The sequence below is a fragment of the Xylocopa sonorina genome, chromosome 9 (genome assembly GCF_050948175.1).
Source record: "Xylocopa sonorina isolate GNS202 chromosome 9, iyXylSono1_principal, whole genome shotgun sequence".
NCBI lineage: Eukaryota > Metazoa > Arthropoda > Insecta > Hymenoptera > Apidae > Xylocopa > Xylocopa sonorina.
The window spans coordinates 11,378,471-11,400,383 of record NC_135201.1 but is presented as its reverse complement, the minus strand read 5'-3'; the positions used below and the strand labels follow the sequence as shown (position 1 = coordinate 11,400,383).

The window sequence follows — 21,913 nt, the reverse complement described above, 5'->3', positions numbered from 1 at the left end:
TGGCTCTTTTCTACAAACAAACAAGGAGAACATCGTTCGAATGATCGTATAAGAGAGATTTAGAACGGAAGACGAGACTGGCTCGGATCGATGGTTCGTTACGAGAAGATTTCAGCCTAGGGAAGATCTCGTTGGGCTGGAAATGAAATTCGAGAATCGTCAGGGCGCCGCGTAAGTAGAATAGGTCCGTATGGGGTCGGACACGGTGGTAGCCATCATTTCGTAATCATCCCCGTCCCCTCGCTCTCTGTCTCACCGCGCGGTGAATTAGGATGGCTTTATTATTTATATGAAACCTCTGTCCGGCGTAGCGTGCGCGGTTGGTCAGCCGTCTCTCGCATCCCGGGCAATCCGCGCGGCCTCGCCTTTTCCCTTGATTAAAGTTAAAGGCGTATGACGAACGCTCGCGTTCCTTTGTCGTGAAATTTACAGCCGTATTCCCGTACCTGAGGATCCAGCAATTTCCCTCCCACCGAAAAGGTCGAAATACTATTTTTATAACGCGATGTGCACGCCGTTGCCCCATTTATCGGTATCAGCCCAGCTATTCCTGCTCGCCAGCTATTCCGTTGGCCTCGAAACAGCGTTCCGCTTCGTCGATGGTATCCTCGCGGTTTCCAGTCCGATTCCTGCTCGCGATCCACCGGGTCATCATCGAGAACCGTGACACCAGACCATGCTACCTATAATCCAGCAAGAAGCCATCGTGCCTGGGGAACCGTTTGGCCTCGCGTCGCGCGAGCGAAGGGCAACGATCGCCGGTAGAAAAGAGCGAAGGGAAACAATCAACCGGCGAGGAAAAATCCGCATAATTCCTGGCGGAAGAGTCGCCTCCGGGAGCGGGTCGCCCGGAGCGTAGCGTATTTCCCCCCCAATTTCGTTAGCGCCTGCACACACGCGAGCAACGCAGCGAAAGAGGTGGGCCTCGCGCAGCGGCAGAGCGAGACGGAGGGATTTTGCAGCGATCATCGACTTGGGGAACGGCGCAGTCGCCCAGGAACCAACGCGAACCGAACCCGTCTCCGTCGGTCACGTCGGTCCGGCGGTACCCTCCGTCTTTGTCCTCTCCTCTGCACACCCGGCCGCTCCTCCGCCCTACCCCCACGCGAAACCCCTCGACCAACCCCTCGCGCCCCGTACACGGCCCCACTCTACGTCGTTACCGGAGCGGCGGCAGCAGCAGCAGCAGCAGCACCAGCACCAGCACCACCAGCACCACCACCATCGGCCGTCACCACCACACCATCGAGGTAGCGTCAGTGGTAGCGGCAGCGGCAGCAACACACCAGCAACTCCTGGTTCGCCTGGTCGGTGTGTGCGACCGATGCCGCAGTAGCGACTGCCTCTCTGGCCCGTATAGATTTTCAATTAGTCCGCGCGGTACGTGGAAAATAATGTGCCGCTCCGACACCTGCTGACCGTCCCCGAAGGTCGCTCTCGCCCGGGTGCCCATCGACGCGCGCTCTGATATACGCCAGCCTCGTTTTCCGTCGTCGTGCCCGAGGAAACGTTCCCTGGTGGACGAACGGACGGACGGACGGAGAGAGAGAGAGAGAGGGAGAGAGAGAGTGAGAGAGAGAAAGAGAGAGAGAGATCGATTTCCCTGTCGTGTGCGTGAACAGTGTTAACGGATAGAGGATGGCTGGTCAGTGACGGAGATCTTCGAGTGGTCCATGGTCCATAGGGTTGCCAGCGAGGATGCCGTTTCCGGTGAACCAGAGGACCCTCCTGTCCAGGCTCGTCGCGCTCTCCGCGTTCATCCTGCAATCAGGTAGGCCAGTGTATAATATCGATGTACGGTTCAGTGTTTGTGGGATGGTTTCTTTCGTCTGCGACGAGTTTTTGCTGTGGATACCGCGAACGATGAGGTGTTTCGTCCTCGAAGAACGGTTCGTGGGACTGTTGTACGGTAGAGGTAGTTTTCTTGGTGTCTCGCGAGTCCGTCGATGCGACGACAAACGTTTAATTCCGGGACGAGCGCGTTGATCGTCAGGCAAAGGTATCGCCGTTCGATATCGAGCGGATACTCGATACTACACGCGGGTTCCTCGCGTTGTTTGGATGTTTGCGCGACGGCCAACGGGTACCTGGCATCCGAGCCGCATCGATTCCTACGTCCACCGTGTAATTCGCGTAATTTCGATATCCTGAACGTCCGAGTGTTCCATGGCCTACGCGAGGAGCCTCGAGGGACGCATCTCCGCCCAACGTTCGCATCGTTGATCCCTGAATTCGTGCAACGAGCAGCGAGAAACGTTGCTTCGACCAAAAAGAAACTCTTCCTCTCGTAACTGACGCGTCCCAAAGAGGAACGATGAAAGGAGCGCTCCGTGACGTTCAATCTGAATCGAGGACTCGTTCTCAACGGTGATCGCATTGGTTTATCGTTTACAACGTCTGAAAAAGTGAGAGAGAAATCCGTTTGGTCACAGGTAGCGTGATAGAACGCGAGAGAATGGCGGTAATACGGTAACCAACAGACATTTAGATAGGATCCGCTTTGTCGAGGAGGGGGGAGGAGAGAGAAATAGGATTCCCGGGACACGGAAGTCCTCGAGGATAAGCGGAAAAGTGGATAAATTCCTGGGCTGAATAAAACCTCCCGACGAGACGGAATCCACGCGCGTCTTTCCATCTTTCCGCGATCTCGCGCGAGGCTCTCAATCCCGGATGAATTATTCGACGACTATCCGGAGCGATCGAAATTCTGTACGCGGCAAAGATCGTCGAAAGGCGAAAGACGTTCGTCGAACATTCGCGAGAATCTTTTTACGAGAGATTCGAGGTCGTTTAAAGCCCTCTGGAGAAGCAACGTAGAGAAGCAGTTGGTGCAGGAACGTGGAAACGACTCGACGAGAGGGTTTTTCCAGTCGCGACGACGCGACCGTTGGCTAATCGCTCCGTGCTCCGTTCCTAATCAAGAAAAGACAGATATACGGACGCGTAAAGCGGTTCGTGATGTCACGTTCGTTTAAAGACTGTGCTCTACGACGTAACCGTCTCGCGAAACTGTATTACGACAGGTCGTTAACTCGACCGCTCCTAATTGGCTCAATTTTCAATAACGCTCGCCGGTGAGCCGTGGGCAGGCGCCTACGGGGGCCATTTAAATAGAACAATGCTCTCTTTCTTCCTTTCCTTCGGTTACCCAAAGTAATCGTAATTTTCTGGACAAGGGAATACAGATATCGCGTTTCTAAGAGCTACGCGCGAACGTTGATAATTACGCCTCCGACGGTACACTCAATTCGCTTTAATTGACCCGGACAACGTGCTCGCGAGCCAGTTTAAACAACCTTGCTGACTCGCGAAACATTAACGACCGCGCGCGTTTCTTACATTTCTCGCAGAAGTTCGCACGCTGGGTTGCATTGAGCCAGTTCGATGGAGAAAAAAGTTGGTCAAAGGTGTTGCGTCAATTTTCGACGAGCGATGGACATTCTTTGGGCGCGTATTTAAAGGTCCGCAGGCGAGAGAGAATTCGATAACTCGTGGAAAAGAAAGAACGAAGGCACAATTCAGGCACGCGAGCTGAAAATTAACGGCCGTGTACCGTTTAATTCGAAGCATAAACGCGTAACACCCCCAGCGTGATAATACAATCGGTAAATAATCTGAGCGTACATCTGGCTGCTGATTAACCTCCGCGGCGCGACAGGTTCGTCCAACCCTCGCGCGATTGCCTTTAATTAAATCGACCGTGTCCGTGTCCGTCACGAGCACGTGCGAGCCGCGTCGCGACGCCTCTACGGGAAAGACACAACCGTCCCAATTCGCGAACGGTTAACGGCCAGGGAATTCGCCGCTCGGCGCGTGTCGGAATCCCCGTCTCTGCGATCTGGGGAGATCGGTTTTAATTCGAGGCGAAACTCGACGCACGCTGGATCGACTGTTCTCCGTGGAAATTTCGTCGATACGGCGACGATACGCGTCGCGAACGATTAAATCGCAGCCAATTTCGGGTTTCGATTTACACGCGATATTGATTACCTTCCGTTCGGAACCCGCCTCGAGCAGCGGGGCTGTTTTCCGATAAACGTAACCGTATCTGACGAAAACCTGTCCGAGTACACCGCAATTCGTGCGGGTCTGACCTACAATGTTCCTTTACTACTGGCCAGGTCCGATCGGCGAACTAGGTGGCTTCCTTATCGACGCTGGCGGAGGGATTTTGAAAAATCTCGTTAATCCAGCTGGAACAAGAGAGAAAGAGTGTAAGAGAGGGAGAGAGAGAGAGAGAGAGAGGTGAACGCGAGGGATGGGCGTTTCATAAATGGAAAAATCGAGTGGAACGGCTCGGGGAACTTAATTAGAGCCACTCGAAATGTTGCAATCACCGGTTCGAGTGCTCTTTAACGGGTTGTCAGCATCGGGAACAATAGTTGAACGGAAAAATAGGGATAATAAAAAATGAAAGGGAGCTTCCCCCCTCCTTTCGATACGGTTTTAACGCTTAACGTACGAACCGAAAAAAAAAGAGAGAAGGAAAAAGAGCAGAGGATTTTCCAGCGCCGATCAAAACGGAAATTGGCCAACTGCGTCAGCGGCGAGTCGCGATTTAATTGTTCCTTGTATCGTTTACAAATAACTTCTTGTCGAGCGGGATAGCAGCCACGATTAACTTCGAACAGGGCCATTTGTTCGTATCCCGCGACGTATTCTCCGTTAAATCGCGGATAACTTTAAGAAGCTTACCGGGTAAGAAGATCAACGGCCCGAATACAGTAGTTAGAGACATCCGGCCGGAACTTTATCGACGATTCGACGAGGCGAGACTTTTATCCCCCGTCCCGATCGTTCCGCCGTTCAAGAATTCGCGTAAAAAGCGAATTGAATTCGATGGACGAAAAACTAGCGAGATCGTTCGCTAGACGGTGATGCCAAAGTGAAATATCCTTGTCTACGGTCAGACTCAGCAATGCTATGGACATCGAATCGAGTGTACCAAGTGGAAACGTTCGGCTGATGATCAGACGTTCGTTTTTTTCGTCGTCTAACGTCGAAAAAAGATTGCTCCCTTCGTTCGAGCGTGTCGTAACGGAATGGAAACCTTTCCAGGTATCGTGGCCCTTCGTATGACCGCCCTACAGATACCGCAACACGTCGAGCTGAACGAGACGGTCCGTATGCAGTGCAACTTCAACCTCGACAAAGAGTTATTGTACTCGGTGAAATGGTACAAAGACGGGCACGAGTTTTACCGTTACGTGCCCAGAGACGTGCCCATGGTCCAGACGTTCCGTGTGCCCGGTGTGAACGTGAACGTGAGTATACAGAGAACCCTCGCGGAATTGCGAGTGACGCCAAATGGAAGACCGTGGTCGTGACCAACTTCGTTTGCAGATACACAATTCCACGGAGAGATCGGTGGTGCTGAACAACGTGAACCTTACTAGCTCTGGGAGGTACAGATGCGAGGTTTCTGCGGAGGCGCCCGCGTTTCAGACCGTGTCCGATCACGCGGACATGACGGTAGTAGGTGAGGAGTTTCTGTAATTAATACAACGATTAGTTAGTATTTTCAATAAAAGAAAAAAAAAGAGAAAACGTTAAAATTGCTATCTCGAACAGTACTACCCGACGAAGGACCACGAATAACCGGTGGTCGTTCCCGGTACCAAGTAGGCGAGGTCGTTCGAATGAACTGCACGTCCGCGCCCTCCAAGCCGGCAGCCCTGTTGACTTGGTTCATCAACGGCGACCCAGTAAGTATCTCGTAAATCCCCCCTTAATTTCATCAGGTATACCAAACGCTAAACGCCCGCAGCGAGGCAAAAAGAATGACTCGAGTAGGAACGTCGTAGATCTCAGTCAAAGGTAGAGGGTAAAAGCAGAGCAGAATCGCCAGGGTCGAGGGTGTTTTACTGTTACGAAAACAATCGGACGGGTTTCAGGCCGACGCCCAGTACCTGAAGGGACCGCACATTACCGCAGTGGACGAGAAAGGGTTGGAGACCGCGGTGCTGGGCTTGGAGTTCCGCGTCGCCAACAAACACTTCAAGCGCGGCGACATGAAGCTCAAGTGTTTGGCGACAATAGCGACCGTATATCAGCAGAGCAACGAGGAGAGCGTGGAAGGAGACGAGAGGATCCTGAAAGCGCCGGTGATGGAGAGCCGCGAAACCAGGGCGCAGAGCCATACTCGCAACGATTTAATCAATGGTAAACTGCCTTGCTAAATCCGTGCCATTCGAGGAAAAAGTTGAATAGAGCGTCGCTAGATATCGCCACTGTCCTCTCGTAGGTACCCTGGCATTTTTAAGGTATCTTCCTACCATTTGGACGCTGTCGACGATTTTATTATTACCATTCCTGCCGCCACGAAATGAATTTTAACCTCTCGAATCGATGATATCACGATCGAGCGTAGCCGATAGCGTATTATACGGTTCCTAGCGAATTGTAATTCCTGTTGGTCGGCCTCACGGGATTACTGTTTATGGTTCCGCAACGTCGGTGAATATTTAAACGGGATTCATGCAAAATTCACAGGAGGCTGTCTGGTTAAGCGGGATACTTTCAGATGCAAATAAATCGGAAACTGATTACGTTATAGGTTAATCGACTCGCGATTAAACGTTTCCCAGTTCCAGGCTAATAAATAATTCATCGGTCAAAAAGGGAACAACAGTTTCGAATCAAGTAACAATTAACTTTAATCGAAAAGCATCCGATCAAACGAATCGACGCTGTTCGCGCTGAGGAACGAACAACGTGGCCGTGAAACCGCTTGTTCGTTACTTAAAAAGAGAGAAAAACGAAACTTCGCTGGACGCTGTTCTAATGAGAATAATTTTCCAATTTCAGGAAGTCAAACTACAACAATACTCAACTGGATGATCGTTGCACTGATCACATGGCTCATCCTGATGCGATAATGACGACAGTTTTTCTCACGTTGCTTCCTACGATTGTAAAACGAGTACGTTAGGAGATCGTTCCCATCGTATCTAATACTAATTTTTAAGTCGCGTAATCGTAATTAAATATCATATCGATAAACACGGTAAGGACGGCGTTCGATCGAGCGTCTTCGACTTACAAGCAGCGGTAGATCCATCGAGCTTTCTATATTCAATCTTTCTTTACTGATCACGATCGACAAAACTGTAATTCACCAAAAGAAGGAAGAGTCAATGAGTAAACTTGATTCCAATCGAATGATTTTCAGCTGAACACTAAAGTCTATATAATATTTGATACATCCTTTGTCTATACCTTTAACAAGAGGAAGCTATTAAATAGCCTTATAAAAAAACATGCAACGATTTAAATTTTTCAATCGAGTAGTCGACTATGGATCTATCACTGATAATAAACCAAAATATGTTCTAGGCTCTAAATGTATTCTCGTGTGGAGAAGAGGTCTCATTTAAAACATATCTGTGGAAGTACCAAAAAGAGAGAAAGAGTGAGAAGTGATAAAAACAGAAGCGCAGAACAGAAACCAAAGGAAGCATAAATCCGTCTCTCCATATACAATATATATGTTAGATCGTCCAAAGATGTTTTTAGCAAATGACAAGAAAGTTCTTGTTGCTTTCCCATACATTACCACACATTATTTTTACTACAATTTTATAAGACCACTTCTATTATTACACAAATATCATTTTTACGCTTGAGAACTTGCTGTCGTTTTGTACAAACGCAATCAGAAAGCAATCACGAACAATTTCAAACTATGCAGCCTCAGAGATCAATGCTGGACCTCTATCGTTTCCATCGACTCGATATCGTTGTTCGTTCCACTTTCAATTGTAAGATAATATCGTCGAGTAAATTTCCAATTATTTCAGATTTCAATACACGTTCCAGCATTGACGTGAACGATGCATTTCTTCGTACAATGGTAATTTCAGTCACGATGATGTTTCAGGAATACACACTTCTGTCTAGATTTTTTACGACCAACGATAGTGCGACTTTATCGTGTTTCTAATTTCCCCGCGGAAACGCGTTCAAATACGAGGAATTGAGAATCGTTCGAACACGCACGCTGTTTATACAGAAAACGCCAAGGCGATGAATTCTTAGACAGAAATTTATATATATTTAAGAACTAAGTATTGTATCGATATATTAATGGAAGATTACTTGTATTTCGCACGTTTGCGCACAAAATTTCTGTTCGCAATTTTCGCTCAGGGCCCGTGAATGCAACGATTCACCTCTGATTGATACGAATCGCACATTCGTTTCGTTTGAAATGTTGGTCTTTCTTGTGGAATTAAACGAGATATTTAATCGAACTTCCATTTTGAAAAAACGATCGAGATATTCTTATTTGAACGATACCTTAAGGTTACAAAAAAAACATATACATATATATATATATTTAAATATACTTAGACGATTGATCATAATTGTCTTCCCACGTGCAATTTCACAAGAAAGGTTGTTAAATATTGTTAACGATATCAATTGTTATTTATTGCGGGAATTATATTAATTATTTACGTACTGTTAATTCTTAAGTCGACGCAAAGGGCATAAATCGCGCGAAAATTTCAAAGCTGCTCCCACGAAGTCCACGTGTAGCAAACGAGTGCCTCGTATGAACGCGATCTACCGTTCTCTTCGTCGAGTTCTACAGCTAAAAACCTCCACGATTCGTTTCGAATATCATTTTAAGCGGAGAAAAGAAAGGAAAACGAAAGAAATACCATACACGCAGCATCGTAATGACAATTAAGCTAAACAAAACGAGGAAGATGTGTTTCTACGTAGTAGCGTATCAAAGATCCCCGGTAATTGTCGTACACCATATAACGAAACTGTAAATATGTACATAATTTTCATCGTTATTAAAATTCACTATTATAATACTCCTTCAGACTCTTTCTTTTCCTTTCTGCACGCGTGACAGATTCATAATGTTTGGATAAACGAATAATAAACATAGGATAGCATTGACATACTTACCAACCACAATAACATTCGTCTTGAAGAACTAACTGCGAAGAAGCCATCGCGTTGCGCCATTCAGGACGAATAATCAGTCGTAAATTGTTCGATTTTGTGTGTCACCTCCACTTCTGATCGAATTTCGACATTAGGTTGCACTCTCTTCGTGAATGTCACCAATTTCTGAACGAAATTAAGTTCGAGAACCGCAGAACGCGTGCACCATCCTCACTGCCCGGCTTTCAAACGTAAACCAAGATGGCGACGCTTGTGTCACGTGACGCCTGCCTCTCGCTTCCCGCCAATACCTTTGGAGAACGGAAAATTTAAATGTCACTTATCGTCGTATCGTTGCAATATGTTTTATATCTTGAGAATTTATGAATAAAAAAGGGTACTATAACCTTGGTAAATTTACGAGGTGTATTAATAAATATTAGTAAGCTGTTTTCAGCAGCTCGTTGGACTGCAGCGACATCTGACGACAGAAATTAGATATCATTCGTTATTTGAATATCTGTTAAACGTCTGCACGGCTGTGAATATTTGAGCGTTCATACAGTGCATTGAGAGTCTATCGAGTTTTTTAAATAAAGAATAGTACGTATAAATATTATGTACCTAGTTTTAAATAATTTGTAGTTTCCATGTTGCAGTGGGAAGTTTCGCATGTATTATAACCTCAAGAGCCAATGATAGATAGATAAGACCTTTAATACATAGTATATATACAAATATTAATAAAATATCGCGATGTGAGCAAAGCAATAAATATTTGCTATAGTTGCTCTGATTTTATATTATTACACGAAGTGAGATGTTTCAAAGATAATTGTTTTATTTAGATGGAACCTATGACGTTGGGATCACCTGTTGGAAGTCCTGTACAAAGTCCTGGAAGTCCAGGTGCTGCTGCTTATCTACCGAGTTTCCTTTTAGGAGACACAACAGTAAGTAAAATCTGTGAACAAACTTCATCCGGTCATGATGTTCAATAAGAATTATTTATATTGTCTTCCTTTTGTTTACCAGCCAGCTAAAATAAATCTAACGAGTACCCAGGATACTCCTAGGCAATTACATATCGGACACACTGTACTGACCAGCCCGTTGTCTCACTATGGTACACCGGATTACCGTACTAATCGTCAGAAAGCAGTATTTGGTGGCACCAATACCCCCAACACGTCACAGATAGTTACAGAAAGTCATGCCGGAGGACCTCCAACCAGAGGACTGTTCGACACTCTAGAAACTACTCAAACTACCTCACCCTATGTGCCAGCAGAGAATCAAAGCATGTCTTGCAGCCAACCGAGACACTTGATGAACACCATGAACACATCTATATTCAACGATAGTTCGTTGAATCCTAACGCGAACGAACCACAAGGACTTTTGCAATGGGTGACCGTTTTTGGATTCCCCCCTAGCGATCTGAACAACGTTTTGGCCCACATTTCGAGCAGGGTTCGCATAGTGGACAAGCATCCTCCGCCTCACTCACAGAGCAACTGGATACACTTGAAGTGCGCATCGGAACAAGAAGCACAGAGAGCATTCGCATGCAATGGGAACATAGTGTCTGGATCTGTGATGATCGGTGTTATACCTTGTATAGACGAAGGTGTTATACTAGGATGCGACAAGGAGAATCGCTCGAGAATGAATGGGAATGTTAAATGCTTTTCGAATCTAGGAAGAATGAGTCAATCGTCAGAATACAGTACACCACGTACGCCTATCAGAATACAGAGTGCAAGGCCATTGGCGGCCGGTTACAATCAAAATCTTAGCCCTCAATCGATAAGGACGCCAGAGAACATTCCGCAAAAATCTACGGGTATAGTCTCTAAAGCAATGGAATACATGTTCGGATGGTAGCCCTCGATTAAGGAAATTATACATATTATTTCGTTAATGATAAATATTATTTAATAAGTAATTCTCTCCTTATGTTTTTATAAAAATCGAATACAATATAAACACGAATAATTCGAGAGAGGAATATATATGTATATATTCGAAGACCTTCAAAATGTTCACTTATGTCCCTATTCTTGACTATATCGATAGTACGAAATATAAATCTTTATAAATATCGATTAATTATCACACGATATTATGTTTAAACTGTTTTTAGTACTCTGATTCTACTATAAACTAGCTACCGTCGATATTTAACTGGTTCTATTGTAATGTAACATATACCTTAATGCTTAAGAGATGTTAAAATCACCTTTCGCGACGTTAAGCCACGTATATATTGCATAGATATTAATTAAAATGGTCCGTTTCTTAACATACTCGTGTTATTTAAAAAATATCAGTAAACTTCTTTTTACAAGCTGGTAATGAACTTGTACTTCTTTTATCGTATTATCGGTATTATACATACATGAAGAGACTTACGTTAATGACCCTCGGTTTGCAGCGTTAAAAACTTGCATAACTGTTGCATTTCGTGCATTCCTCTCTCGCTCTCTCTCTCTCTCTCTCTATCACACCCTCTCTCTTTCTCTCTTGCTTACTTTCTATGTAACATACGATCGAAATTTTATACATAGTTCTTATAGAAAATAATTATTACTAATTCGAACAGAAGTATATTAAAATGCTCAAGTCTATTCCTTCCCTATATAGGTCCTGCTCACGTGTTAATCATTAATATGATACAATCGCACGTTCATGTTTTCTTACTAATAAATAATTTGTCCACACACTTTTACTGTTTATAGTTATTTCGGGCTCTCGATAGTGGCACTGCCCAAGTCTGTCATTTTCGGATATTTCACTTTTTTCTTTTCCAACTCGTCCTGCGCCCAAAGTATCATTTTAAGCAAGTTATTTAATCGCGGGCTAGTTGATTCTTTGTGCTCCATCTTCAGTATGGCCGCGTTCAGCTCGCTTGCTATCTATAGTTTTGTAGAAAAATATTTAACGATAGTATGTATCATAAATGGTACGACCAATTTACGGGATTCTCGACCATGTAAAATTAAACCACTCTGAGCGAGTACTCTGCATACATCTAAACTCTGAACTTGATAAGTGATTCGTGTCAAGTCTTATAAATTTGTTAAAGATAAAAGCTAAACTAAATTACAAACACTCTTAAACGATCATTACCTTCTGTCTGTGAGTTGGATGAAGTAGATCGCTGTAAGGACTCTTATGAGGCTCGTCGAAAGCTAGCAGAGCCAGCGTACGCTCCAATTCACACAATATAACATCATCGGACTCTCCAGCCTCGCTCAGTCTGTCCTGAGCGAACTGTAAAGCCTCCTCTATTTTCCCTGTACGAATCAGCTCGATCAGATGCAACTGCTGAAGATGGAAGTAAAGGTATCTATCGTTGTCCAATAATTCTGGATGCAGCTGGTTCACCAGCTCCGTAGCCTCCTGAATGCGACCGTTCTGAATCGCTTCTCTAATCCTAATTCTATCGTCCAAAGAGCTTAAGTCCACGGTAGGTTCTACTCCGGATTCCTGTTGAAACTTCTCCGCAGCTTCTTTGAACCCCTCTGCACAACCACGAAGAACATTCTTTCGTTTTCGTTCCGGTGTGATTCTACGATTAAAGAAAAGACTGAGACCAACCTGTGACCAGATAATTCATAATCAAATTGTTCATGGAGACTCGTTGCGTGTAAGAATTCTCCTCGAGCTTAGCGACCCACTCATCCTTCGTTATGTTATCCTGTTTCTCCGGATAGCTCATCGTTCTTCAGCAACACAGCATCGATGGCTACGATGAATAAATATCGAATCGACGCTACTGGCCGCGCAGTAGACGATACAAATTTTACCTTGCTCCAGAAATTCCTTGGGATCTGACACAACAGCTGATCCGCTCGTCGCCAACAGAAGCGTAAATAAAGCTGCGCTCGCGAATACAGTGGCGCCTTAAAAAACACGACCAGGCTGAAATTGGCTGCGAGGAGGAACTTCCAACCGGTTAAACAGATTCCTTTTTCGACAGAACCGGAAGTACGCTGAAGATATATTCTCGTTATTGGTAGACGATGAGCGAGTAGAGGGAGAGCGTCGCGAGTGCGATTCGATGTTAAAAGCGGTGCAGAAATTATTAATACGTACGTGTTATCGCTAGTGGGATTCACGTGTGTTGGTGCGTGGACGTCGACGTGCACCAACGATACACCGTACCAATATAACTTTTAGTTGGCCGCATCGACGGAAGGTGGTGATGGTAGTTCAGCAATCATGGCGGACCCGTTGAGCTTGCTCAGGCAATACAATGTTAATAAAAAGGAGATAATCGAGCGTGAGAATCAGATTATTTTTGGCGAGTTCTCCTGGCCGAAGAATGTGAAAACTAATTATTTAACTTACGGGTGAGTAGCAGCTTGGTTCCTCTGGGATCAATTGCGACAGATGTAACTTGGAGCGGGGCTCCACCATTAGAGAGCCTCCTGCGTGATCCCCCTGAAACCCATCGAACAATAAACTGTTTGCAAACAAATTCGATAGGTTGGTTTTGTTCTTTCGAAAATCCCTTAATTCTAGAAACTCGAGCTAATTTCTTCGTTTCTTTCGCTCCCACCGTTTTGTTGCTACGTCTGCGACTATGAAAACATTTTGCGCGTTTTGGTTTTGAAGGAACAAAAAAATAAAGCATGTCTGACAGCGTGATTAATATTTTCGCCAGTGAACTGCTTCGTTCCTGTAGGAATAGCGAATGAATTAGGAATGTTGAGGTGTTGAAGAATATTGGGATATGATTTATGAACGATAAATTATTGGATGATAATTTGTTGCAGGTCCGGGAAGGAAGGAACGCCGAAAGAATACTATACCCTCGAGTGCCTCTTATTTTTACTGAAACATGTACAACTTACGCATCCTGTGTACGTGCGGCAGGCAGCCGCGGAGAATATTCCAGTGGTGCGTCGTCCGGATAGAAAAGATCTGCTGGCCTATCTCAACGGCGAAACTGCCACGTCAGCCGCCATAGACAAATCGGCTCCCCTAGAGATCCCCACGCAAGTGAAAAGGACAGCTGAGGATGGATTGGAGAGCGGTTCCTCGAAGAAACCTCGTTTCGAGGACACCCATGTCCAGAAGGTTAAAGAGCAGCTCGCCGCCAGGCTGGATGCTCCTAAGGAATCTTCTGTTACAGTGGACAACATCAAGTCCCTGTCCGAGGCGATGTCCGTCGAAAAGATCGCTGCGATCAAAGCCAAACGTTTGGCCAAGAAGCGTACCACGATCAAGGAGAACGACGACATCGGAATGGGGTCCGATCTTCGTGTTATACTGATGGATGTCGACGATACGAAGGACATAGTTTCCAGAGAGAGACAGTGGAGAACGCGTGCCACTATTTTACAGAGCAGCGGGAAGATTTTCGCCAAGAACATATTCGCGATACTTCAGAGTATCAAAGCACGGGAGGAGGGAAGGCAAAAAGGTCCTGTTGCGCCAACTCCGATGGTTGCACCACGTTCAACGCCTATGCGTCCACTGCCACAGCCGGCTGTCTACAATCGTTACGATCAGGAAAGGTTTATCAGACAGAAGGAGGAGACTGAAGGATTCAAAATTGATACGATGGGTACTTATCACGGTATGACGTTGAAATCCGTGACGGAGGGCACCAATCCAGCGGTCAGAAAACCGCCCAGCAATCCCTCCTCGACTCCTAGCTCCGGTTTGCTGCCAACATCGGCCGCGAAACTTACTCCGCAACAGGTGGCGCAGAACAAACGACCCAGCAGGACTCCCATCATCATCATTCCAAGCGCGAACACATCGTTGATCACAATGTACAACGCGAAAGACATACTACAGGACCTGAAGTACGTCAGCAACGACGAGAAGCGTACTCAGGGTTGTAAACGGGAGAACGAGGTACTTTTGCAACGCAGAAAGGAAGGAGGGCTCACGGTCCCGTACAGAGTAGTGGATAATCCTCAGAAACTTACGAACGCTGATTGGGAAAGGGTCGTAGCGGTGTTCGTGATGGGCCCAGCTTGGCAGTTCAAGGGCTGGCCTTTCGATGGCAACCCCGTGGAAATCTTCTCGAAAAGTAAATTAAGAAAATGCTTGTCTCGTTGCACGAACGGAAAGATACTTCACACGTGCGAACGGAATTTAATTTGGTTCGTTTGCGTCTGATTTCAGTCTGCGCCTTTCATTTAAAGTACGACGAAATGAGGCTGGATTCGAACGTAGCACGTTGGGCAGTGACAGTGATCGAGCTGAGTCGAACAAAAAGACACTTGGACCGGGCAGCGCTAATGGTGTTCTGGGAACATCTTGACAAGTACGTATTTTTATCCGTAGAACCCTTCGATCGATACATGACGCTTCATTTGTTTTACATATCTTATTCTTTTACAGACACATGATTAAAAACAAGCCGCATCTTCGATTTTAAACTGAACTTTCACGCGGACTATGGGTATTCATTCATCTTTGGGGCACGATTTTCGCTAAAACATTATGAAAAAGATTATACATACTATCGAAAAATTTAACATCCGTGTACATATACATATATATATATAAATATCCAAGAATTGCGGAAGTTTGGCACGCGTGTCCCCATCCAAGAAGTTCAATCACAAGAGATTAGCAAGCAGTTGCTATTAACTGTGACTAATTCTTCTACGTACGCTCTGAAACGAACGTACACCGCCGGTTGTACATCGAGGATAGTCTTTAAAACTTTCGATTCTGGTTTTTCACACACAGTATTCTGAGTTGCACGGCTAAGTACCCTCGTGTAAACGTTCACTTAGTGAAGTTTTTCATATGGTATCGGTTACTGTAGCATAAACTGATGTGCCTATTGTTAAACGGATAGCATTATTCTTGAAGGCAGCGCATGACGAGGAACACGTGTTTGGTATATTCGTAACATATTACGTACCAAAAACGAAGCAACGCGAGTGGAAAAGAGAGCGAGCGAGCAAGAGAAAGAGAGAGAGAGAGAAAGTTATATTCACGGTGTGGTACATTCCGTGAGACGTTTATTAAAGAACCAAATAAAGATAGACCTGTATATGTCGCTGGTGTATCTTGATGTTTGCCTTTTTCCACCGTTTCCTTTCCCGCCCCGTTCCGGAGTGTAAATGAAAGAAAAATCCGAACGGATTACACGTTCCCGACACGACGTTCGAGGAGTTCCTTGTAATTCGCCTCACGCTGAATCGAGGAACTCCCTGCGGGGTTGGCCTCGCCGCTTTGCTTCCCTAAAAACCAATAGGGCCAAAGTAAATCGCTGCTAGGCATTCGGACAGTTGCTCCACGATATCGGTACTGTTTGTACAGACAATTGAATCTTCCTAACTCGATTATTGTCGCCCTATTAAGTTAGCAGCTACGCGATAGCTACCGCGAGAAACTTTCTAATCAATTTCTGAGGAAAACCACGGACAGGAAATACTACCTAAACAAAATACCTCCCCAACAGGCTGGCTTCCCTGTCTCTCGAGCTACTACGTGCTGTAAATAACATAAAAATAACCCGGCTATTTACAAGGCTGCCCTGTAGGTCAAGTTTGTGAGCACCTTCAAGCCCTGTTTACCCGTTAAGGTACTTTTACACAGTAAAATGAGCAATGAAACGGATCGACAACCGAAAGCCAATAAATGGAAAGCGTACCTAAAATACTCTCGACTGTTTCGATCGATAAATTGTCATCGTTGGAAGGTGAAACGTGTCCTGGCCACGCTCAAAACCGACACCCACGACTTGGAGGACCGTAACGGGCCACTCTGACGTGTGCTTTTTTTTTTTTTTATTTCACGCTCGACGATCAAAGGTCAATCGATGAATAGCCAAGTGTGGCATCGAGGGAAACGATGCGTGCCCAGGAACACGCTCCGCTGAACCTGGCTCGTAGCTCGCGCGCTGAACTTTGAAGATTAAGGTCTGTCGATCGCGGAGAATCTCTACGAAGTGATAGCGTTCACCACGCGGACCACGTGGCCGCTCGTTAACCTCACGTGGGCATTTCACACACGATAAGCCAATAATGTTTCGAGATTCGTGCGACTAATCGGCCACGCGCGCCTTATCAACGCGTACACCGTATCAGGATACAGGAATCCGAGAACTAAAGTTACGAATCGGAGAACAAAGTTGAAACACGATAACTCTGAATCGTTTGCAAAGCTTCAACGTTCCCCCTGTGCCCTACACACGCTTCAACTTTCCGTTCCTCTACCTGAACATATTATTCAATAAATACATCTATGATAAAAACGAGCGATCCTCGACGATCCTTAGGGAAACTTGTAGCTGCATTGGGCGCAGTTTGGTTGCACGCAGGGAATGCCTGGCAACACTGGCGGTAAATGAAGGAAACCAGGCCTGGGCGACAAGTGATCGGCGACCTGAGCGTACACGTGATCCCTCAGCTGTTGCTGCGCGCCAGAGTTGAAGTAATTGTTGTACTGAACATTGAGAGCAACTCCTTCCTGATCGTGCTGTCCGCTGCCCTTTACTGGCAACGTGGCGCAGCTCGTTGGATCCATCAAGTTCTTGGAGAATTGATCAGGCACGATGTTCAGCAGACAATAGCCATCCCCGTAAAAGTTCCTGGATAGACTCGAGTAGATTGGAGCCAGCATCGTACTGGCGAGCTGTTCGCTCGTTTTCGTTTCGTTGATACTTTGGGGGGGTCGAAAGGCCGAGGTGTAGGCGGTTGAATTGATTCCAAAGCTGTCGCTGGCGAAGTACTCGATCGCTTTCAACAGGTCCTGGCCGCATCTTTGTAGAACCAGTTGTAACACTGAGAGCTTTGTGTTAGGGAAGAGGCGGGCCAGCGTTTCCACCGAGGTCTGCGACACGCTGCTCTCCTTTGTCTCCTCTGGACTGTTCGCGTTGAACACGAGGCTCTTGTACTTTGGCGGGGTCTCGTTGATCGTCTAAGAGCATCCAATATCTCAAATATCATTAGAGCTAGATCGAATAAGCATGGAAACGATACTTTAATTAAATAACGTTAAAACGTAATTACGTACCGTCGAATCCTGGCATTGATCCTTCAGAGGGCTCTCCTTTTTCGTGTCGTCAGCTTCTAAATCTTCTTTGGTCGACAGATCAGCGTCTTTATTGACGTCCACGACGGACTTCGGCTCTGTCACGGACATCCCAAATATCTTGCCCGGTGGAAGTCGATCCAGTTTCTGTCCAGTCGCGACTTTGGCCATCTTCAAAGCGATCGCGTCCTCCGCAGCTTGCTGCCTCTTCAGGGCCACCTTTTTGTCCCGTTTTCACAAACGAATAGAACAGAGTTAATCGAGGGACGGAAACGCAGGGGCGGGCGATGAGAGATGAAGCCCAGGTTCCCAAGGATCATGACTTCGTGGCCAATTTATAAATGGACCCGCCGCTTAGCCGATACTGCATATGTGTTTGCTTAACGGGCAATGTCAATAGAGATACATATGGGACCATTTGGCACGTGTTATTCCCAGCCGGACCACCCACTATATTGTTCCACATCGTCAGGATTATTGAGGAAGTCTGACAGGGATTCCCTCTTTTAGATTTTACGCTTCCTCGAGAATGTAAGCCGTGCTAACTAAGAGCGTCGATCCTCTAAACGTTCCCAATCAACAACATGATATCTAAACGGTTTTTGAAACAATCGTCAACGCGTCGTTCTGTTTAAATTAAAGAAACAATATTGACTGATACGAAACTAATCAGTCGATTGCTCGATGACGGCTAATTAAGCTGGACTTACTTAACGTCCAACGTTTTCCGCGTTTCACGCGAGTTTCGTTCGAGAAACCGGCGCGCAAAGTCTCCATCGAGCGGATCGAGAGGATGGACGAGGTATCGAGTGTCATAATGCCTATGCAAACAGAAATGAAACGCAACACCGAACGTTAATGGATTTAATTTCTCTTCTCTTCCCCCCACGGGTTTGATCGACGCTCATCCTCCAGACGGAGAAAGGGGAGATCGAGTGGCACAAGTGCAATGGAAACTGAATATCTCTTTCGTCATTAGCCTGGCCCTGTTTGCTTTACAAAAGTCGAGAACGTTTAATAATTGTTTTCCACTGTGTAGAGAACACGATCGGTGACGAGATCAGCCCTAGCGAAATATCGAAGGTGAGAAAAATTGACCTTTCTCTCCTCGTTGCCACCTGGCCAGAGAAAATGAACGGGTCGCTTCGTTAATCATTGCCAACGCGTTAAAGAACCGCGACACCTCGTTCTTGAGAGCAATTCGACGGTGAAGCTTACCTGAGCGGCCATCACTCTCTGCCTCTCAGCGATCAGAGAGCATTTCGGACAGAGGCACTCCCTGTAACGACACTCTCTCTTGTGCCCCCTCAACCAGGAAATCAACCCATGATTTCTGCACCGAGCGCACTTGGGCCTCCTCTGCTTCACCTCGCACTCCTCGTCCTCGTTCTCAGCTTTGCTCTTACTCTTCCCGCGTAACATGCTACCTCTGATCACTCACTGACAACGATCCACGGACTTGTTCATCTTAATTCACCCTTGAAAAAGAACCAGAGAAAACGAGCAGGATAAAAAACCGCAAAATATCGAACGAGATTCGAATAGAAAAGAAGAAGAAGAAGAAGAAACAGTCTCGCTCGAGCAGGGAGCGCGTACCAGTAACGCGTTAGCCACGGATGATGAAGCCAGACACGGTGAAGAAAATTGCAAACTAACTCGAGTCACAGGATGATTGTTGACGGACGACTGAGTGGGCTGAAAGAAATCTCGGTCTAATCTACAGGAAGATTTGGATTTTTCCGTGGTGCCGCGCGATTGGCTCTGCACCACGTTACACGTATCCACGACGATTCCAGCATCCCTCAGGAGGAGCAACAAGACAAACAGCCACCGGACCACCCTTTCGCCACGATTGGCCCGACGATGTTTGCTCTCCTCGCCACTCCTACTCCCACGTCCACGACTTCTAACCACCGCTGGCTTCCTGGACCCGCTGACACTTCCCGGACACGGGGAGCAACGATACGTTCCACTCTCGAAAGCTTTTCTGCTTTCACGCACCGATACTCTGCGACGCTGCTCGTCTTGGCTCCTTTTTTTCGACATTTAGACCAGGCGTGATCTTCCTCGAACGATTCTCAAGCTTTCTTACGCTAAAAGACATAGAAATAAGCTCTTGCTTTGAAACTAAAAAATTGTTGAACGTTCTTTTTTTAACTTAAATAGGGAAAATGAAACTTATCGTGCTAGATTGAGTGGAGGGATGAGGCTGATCTGGAAGCTGAAAACGACGCGTGCCAAGACTGAAAAAGAAACGTTAAATAGGATTAAATTAGAGTAATTCGTTTGCAGAAAAGAATCGGATAAATGAAAGGGTGAAATGAAACTTATCGAGAGATGACTGGATCCGGAAGCGGGGAGGTCGTGATCGCAGAGAAAATGCTCGCTGCCAAGAATCAAGATTGTATAATTCGCAGTTTTATCATATTTTTGTGTTTTTTTTCTTCTTTTTCTTCACGAGTACAGATTCGTAGCCGGTAAACGGTATCTGAGTGTGGATAATAGTAATGAACGAGCCGTCGCGCAACGATAAATCGGTCATTCGATATCATTCTCTCCCTCTCTCTCTCCTTGTAAATTCATTTTCTTCCCTTTAATTCGCTAAATATTCTTCATTGTGCCGTTCTAGACGCACTCCCGCTAGTATACTGTGGAACGCGTAGCCATGATATGTGATTCCTTCGTTTTTCATCGATCCACGATCGATCAAAGACAGGAATTAACCGAGCCCTGATAATCACTCTCCATTTATCCATCTGTTCCATCATCGTTCTTTCATTTTTTTTTTCGTGATCGAGTCCCTCTATTTCTATGCATCGTGTCTCTTCTCCACCTCTATCCCCGTTTATCTTACTTACTTACACTCTGTAGTTCGACCTGAGCAGACGGATATGATTTATCGGTGTGTAACGATTTACTGATATGGTAACTTCGTTGATTTCACTCTGAACTCGACCACGAAAGAAGCTTCAACCAGTCGCGCGTTCTCGATCGCGTCCCCACCTTCGATGCGATCGCGTTTTCTTTTTTTACGGTTAATTAAAACTTACAAACAAGTCGCTTTTACGCTGGATTACTGCAGGAAGCGAGGTGGACAAGCGGTTACGTTACGTTTCTCTTCTCTGTTTGTAAAGTAACGAGGGTACCACGGATGTATCGAGGAGAGCGAGCGCTGCGCACCGTTTCTTCGTTTAAATCGATCGTACATCGCTCGAGGTGAGCTTAGATCTAACGAGAAGTAAAAAAACGAACAGATTTAACTGATTCAACGGAGTCTGGCACGAACGATCGACCACTTCGCTCGTTCTAATCGCAGAGATTGTTATTCGAAGACGAATCGAGCCTGCTTCTGCCTCTCGACCACTCGTTAACTCGATTGTAATTATTCTACGAAGATCACGACGAAGAGAAATCGAATGGAGAATTGTCTACCCTGAACTTGAGACGATCCGGCACGAATCAAGCAGCTAATCACTATACATCATTACACAGATCGCTGCCACGTTGGAGGTTTTAGTTATTCATCGCACCACTATCTATATAGCGAGATTCTTACGTGATTAAATACATATTTTTGGCGTAACAATAATTCCATTTGCAGCTGCGTTTACGTTACACCTGTCTGTTTCTTTCCTACATTTCCATAGAAAAATTTGATCAAGCGTCCTAATAATCACTCTGAATAATCTATTATTCTCTCTTACGTGTCTGTTAAATCTCTATAATAAAATGCTTCTATTAGAACTTTTGCTTATCGATCTCTAACAGTTTTATCCACTCGAGTCGATCGTTTCGTGATGGTTGCTCTCTTAAGGTATTCATCTTCGAATAACAATCGCGAGTCAGTCCACGGAACGTCGTACGATTATGGATACACGGATAAAACATGAAGCGTAACATCGTAAAAGGATACGTCGTGACTTATAAATGTGTTCGTGGTCGCGTGTGCCTCGAGAAAATTCAAAGAAAAGTTGTACGCTGTTCCGCTTGGCTG

The 21,913-nt window shown here is 45.8% G+C and overlaps 5 protein-coding genes across 5 annotated transcripts; 3 read left to right on the top strand and 2 right to left on the bottom strand.

Moving 5' to 3' along the window:
• The first annotated feature begins 1,258 nt into the window (after positions 1-1,258).
• LOC143426723 (uncharacterized) lies at positions 1,259-7,445 on the top strand. The gene is made up of 6 exons (XM_076900332.1): positions 1,259-1,771; positions 5,059-5,264; positions 5,344-5,479; positions 5,572-5,705; positions 5,895-6,162; positions 6,808-7,445. The coding sequence occupies exons 1-6, from the start codon at positions 1,699-1,701 to the stop codon at positions 6,876-6,878; spliced, it is 888 nt and encodes a 295-aa protein (XP_076756447.1). The 5' UTR covers positions 1,259-1,698; the 3' UTR covers positions 6,879-7,445.
• Positions 7,446-9,350: 1,905 nt separating this feature from the next.
• LOC143426664 (nucleoporin NUP35-like) lies at positions 9,351-10,915 on the top strand. Its single transcript, XM_076900255.1, has 3 exons — positions 9,351-9,507; positions 9,753-9,857; positions 9,940-10,915. The coding sequence occupies exons 2-3, from the start codon at positions 9,753-9,755 to the stop codon at positions 10,789-10,791; spliced, it is 957 nt and encodes a 318-aa protein (XP_076756370.1). The 5' UTR covers positions 9,351-9,507; the 3' UTR covers positions 10,792-10,915.
• Positions 10,916-11,416: 501 nt separating this feature from the next.
• Hou (GID complex subunit 8 homolog protein Houki) lies at positions 11,417-12,728 on the bottom strand. Its single transcript, XM_076900256.1, has 3 exons — positions 12,508-12,728; positions 12,037-12,431; positions 11,417-11,822 (listed from the first exon to the last, which is right to left on the bottom strand). The coding sequence occupies exons 1-3, from the start codon at positions 12,626-12,628 to the stop codon at positions 11,646-11,648; spliced, it is 693 nt and encodes a 230-aa protein (XP_076756371.1). The 5' UTR covers positions 12,629-12,728; the 3' UTR covers positions 11,417-11,645.
• A 371-nt stretch (positions 12,729-13,099) lies between these two features.
• On the top strand, positions 13,100-15,833 carry Hyx (cell division cycle 73 hyrax). The gene is made up of 4 exons (XM_076900494.1): positions 13,100-13,262; positions 13,689-14,956; positions 15,052-15,193; positions 15,271-15,833. Exons 1-4 carry the CDS (start codon positions 13,132-13,134, stop codon positions 15,305-15,307), a joined length of 1,578 nt encoding a protein of 525 aa, XP_076756609.1. The 5' UTR covers positions 13,100-13,131; the 3' UTR covers positions 15,308-15,833.
• A 1,300-nt stretch (positions 15,834-17,133) lies between these two features.
• On the bottom strand, positions 17,134-19,630 carry LOC143426903 (doublesex- and mab-3-related transcription factor A2). Its single transcript, XM_076900629.1, has 4 exons — positions 19,516-19,630; positions 19,138-19,397; positions 17,902-18,138; positions 17,134-17,805 (listed from the first exon to the last, which is right to left on the bottom strand). Exons 2-4 carry the CDS (start codon positions 19,339-19,341, stop codon positions 17,161-17,163), a joined length of 1,086 nt encoding a protein of 361 aa, XP_076756744.1. The 5' UTR covers positions 19,342-19,397; positions 19,516-19,630; the 3' UTR covers positions 17,134-17,160.
• Between the last annotated feature and the right edge of the window lie 2,283 nt (positions 19,631-21,913).

What these genes read in the sequence shown, in the direction of transcription:
- LOC143426723 (XM_076900332.1), top strand. Translation starts at nt 1,699, where the DNA reads ATGCCGTTTCCGGTGAACCAGAGGACCCTCCTGTCCAGGCTCGTCGCG. An exon ending in CGCGTTCATCCTGCAATCAG is followed by an intron (nt 1,772 to 5,058) that starts GTAGGCCAGTGT and finishes AAACCTTTCCAG; the next exon opens with GTATCGTGGCCCTTCGTATG. An exon ending in CGCGGACATGACGGTAGTAG is followed by an intron (nt 5,480 to 5,571) that starts GTGAGGAGTTTC and finishes TATCTCGAACAG; the next exon opens with TACTACCCGACGAAGGACCA.
- LOC143426664 (XM_076900255.1), top strand. Translation starts at nt 9,753, where the DNA reads ATGGAACCTATGACGTTGGGATCACCTGTTGGAAGTCCTGTACAAAGT. An exon ending in TCCTTTTAGGAGACACAACA is followed by an intron (nt 9,858 to 9,939) that starts GTAAGTAAAATC and finishes TTTGTTTACCAG; the next exon opens with CCAGCTAAAATAAATCTAAC.
- Hou (XM_076900256.1), bottom strand. Translation starts at nt 12,628, where the DNA reads ATGAGCTATCCGGAGAAACAGGATAACATAACGAAGGATGAGTGGGTC. An exon ending in TATGAATTATCTGGTCACAG is followed by an intron (nt 12,432 to 12,507) that starts GTTGGTCTCAGT and finishes GTGGTTGTGCAG; the next exon opens with AGGGGTTCAAAGAAGCTGCG. An exon ending in ATCCAACTCACAGACAGAAG is followed by an intron (nt 11,823 to 12,036) that starts GTAATGATCGTT and finishes ACAAAACTATAG; the next exon opens with ATAGCAAGCGAGCTGAACGC.
- Hyx (XM_076900494.1), top strand. Translation starts at nt 13,132, where the DNA reads ATGGCGGACCCGTTGAGCTTGCTCAGGCAATACAATGTTAATAAAAAG. An exon ending in CGTGGAAATCTTCTCGAAAA is followed by an intron (nt 14,957 to 15,051) that starts GTAAATTAAGAA and finishes GTCTGATTTCAG; the next exon opens with TCTGCGCCTTTCATTTAAAG. An exon ending in TTCTGGGAACATCTTGACAA is followed by an intron (nt 15,194 to 15,270) that starts GTACGTATTTTT and finishes ATTCTTTTACAG; the next exon opens with ACACATGATTAAAAACAAGC.
- LOC143426903 (XM_076900629.1), bottom strand. Translation starts at nt 19,341, where the DNA reads ATGTTACGCGGGAAGAGTAAGAGCAAAGCTGAGAACGAGGACGAGGAG. An exon ending in AGAGAGTGATGGCCGCTCAG is followed by an intron (nt 18,139 to 19,137) that starts GTAAGCTTCACC and finishes CGGGACAAAAAG; the next exon opens with GTGGCCCTGAAGAGGCAGCA. An exon ending in ATCAATGCCAGGATTCGACG is followed by an intron (nt 17,806 to 17,901) that starts GTACGTAATTAC and finishes GGATGCTCTTAG; the next exon opens with ACGATCAACGAGACCCCGCC.